The sequence below is a fragment of the Sphaeroforma arctica genome, assembly GCF_001186125.1.
Source record: "Sphaeroforma arctica JP610 unplaced genomic scaffold supercont1.6522, whole genome shotgun sequence".
NCBI lineage: Eukaryota > Ichthyosporea > Ichthyophonida > Sphaeroforma > Sphaeroforma arctica.
Genome location: NW_014034036.1, coordinates 1 through 1,592, shown reverse-complemented (window position 1 = coordinate 1,592; position 1,592 = coordinate 1). Strand labels below are relative to the sequence as shown.

The 1,592-nt window shown below is 44.2% G+C and overlaps 1 protein-coding gene across 1 annotated transcript; it reads right to left on the bottom strand.

Annotated features, from left to right (window-relative positions):
* Positions 1 to 299: 299 nt before the first annotated feature.
* SARC_15667 (hypothetical protein) lies at positions 300 to 923 on the bottom strand (the record flags this gene model as incomplete). The annotated part of the gene is made up of 2 exons (XM_014290218.1): positions 300 to 394; positions 668 to 923. Coding segments are annotated over 2 exons (351 nt in total), but the record flags the coding sequence as incomplete, so codon positions are not given.
* Positions 924 to 1,592: the final 669 nt, after the last annotated feature.

Genomic DNA, 1,592 nt, shown 5'->3' with positions numbered 1-1,592 from the left:
ACAATACATCCCGCTTTCGAATACGATACGTCCCAATTTCAAATACAATATATCTGGCTTACAAATACAATACATCCCGCTTTCAAATTCACTACATCCCGCTTTCAAATACGATACGTCCCGATTTCAAATACAATATATCTCGCTTACAAGTACAATACATCCCGCTTTCAAATACAATACATCCCGCTTTAAAATACAATACATCCCGCTTTACAATACAATACATCCCGCTTTCAAATATAATATATCTCGCTTTCAAATACAATACGTTCCGCTTTCAAGCGCCTCACCCATACCGGTATCGAGCACACGTGATGTTGGCAGAGAACGTTCTTGGTGACCATAGGCACTAACTCCGTCGCCAGTGCTTCTGATGAATCGTACGTTCGCACTGCACGGGATATTTAAAGAACATGCGGAATAGGAGGGTCAATATTCTCGCATAGTACAACTTCACATAACTACATAGGTATTAACATTGGTATCCTTGGTTCATCTTCACATAGCTAGATAGGTATAGACATTGGTATCCTTAATTCATCGTCACATAGCTAGGTGTGAAGTGACGCACAAAGTGCCGACAAACGTATGTGCAAACATGCATAACCATTTACTCGACGCATGTCAGTGTACGCGCACATGCACCCCTACACACTCAGCCCACCTGCTGAGCTGGGCGACGCTTCAGTCTTCGTGACGGCCGTAGTGGCCGTTTCGGTGTCTGGACTCATCTCTCGTTGGGTACTCCACAGCAGTACTAACGAGACCGTTTCTTCGCTCGCATTGGTCGAGAACCGTCGCCATGGCAACGCGGCGGTATTCCGTACTGAGGTGTTGCTTGATAGTAGCGAATCTCTGCAGGAGGTTGACGGGCAGGGGGTGGCGGTGGGGGTAATAATGAGCGTAGCACTCATGCGCATAACAAAGATACACCGAGGGTACACCTATTAGAGTACTGGCAGGTGGTGATGACTCATACAGACAACAGAGATACACCGAGGGAACATCGAGAGCACTGGCAGGTGGCAATGACTCATAGAGACAACAGAGATACACCGAGGGTACATCCATTAGAGTACTGGCAGGTGTTCATGGCTCATACAGACAACTATTTTTAAACTCAAATGTTAAGACTACCGTAGTACCCCTGGGAGATACATATCCATTCTTTTAAACTCTGCATTATCGATAGTGGTTATACTAGTAGGTGTACCTGGATGGTGGTGGTGTGCTGGGTGCGCCCATATGTTGGCCACTTGCTGACGGTGGTCTCATGCGTGCTTTAGGGCTTCTCGATCGTCCACTTCCAAATGGCTCCGGACTGGGCTTTCCGCCGCCATTTCTATATATAGAATTGATGTAGAATAGGAAAACATTCAAAAGAAGGGACGTATGAGAGATTGTGGATTGAAGGGATGTAAGATACAACTACGTCCATGCATATATATATATCTATATATATATATGCATGTATGTATATATGTATATATTTGTATAAATATAATACATATACATATACATATATTCTATTATACACACACACACACACACACACACACACACACACACACACACACACACACACACAC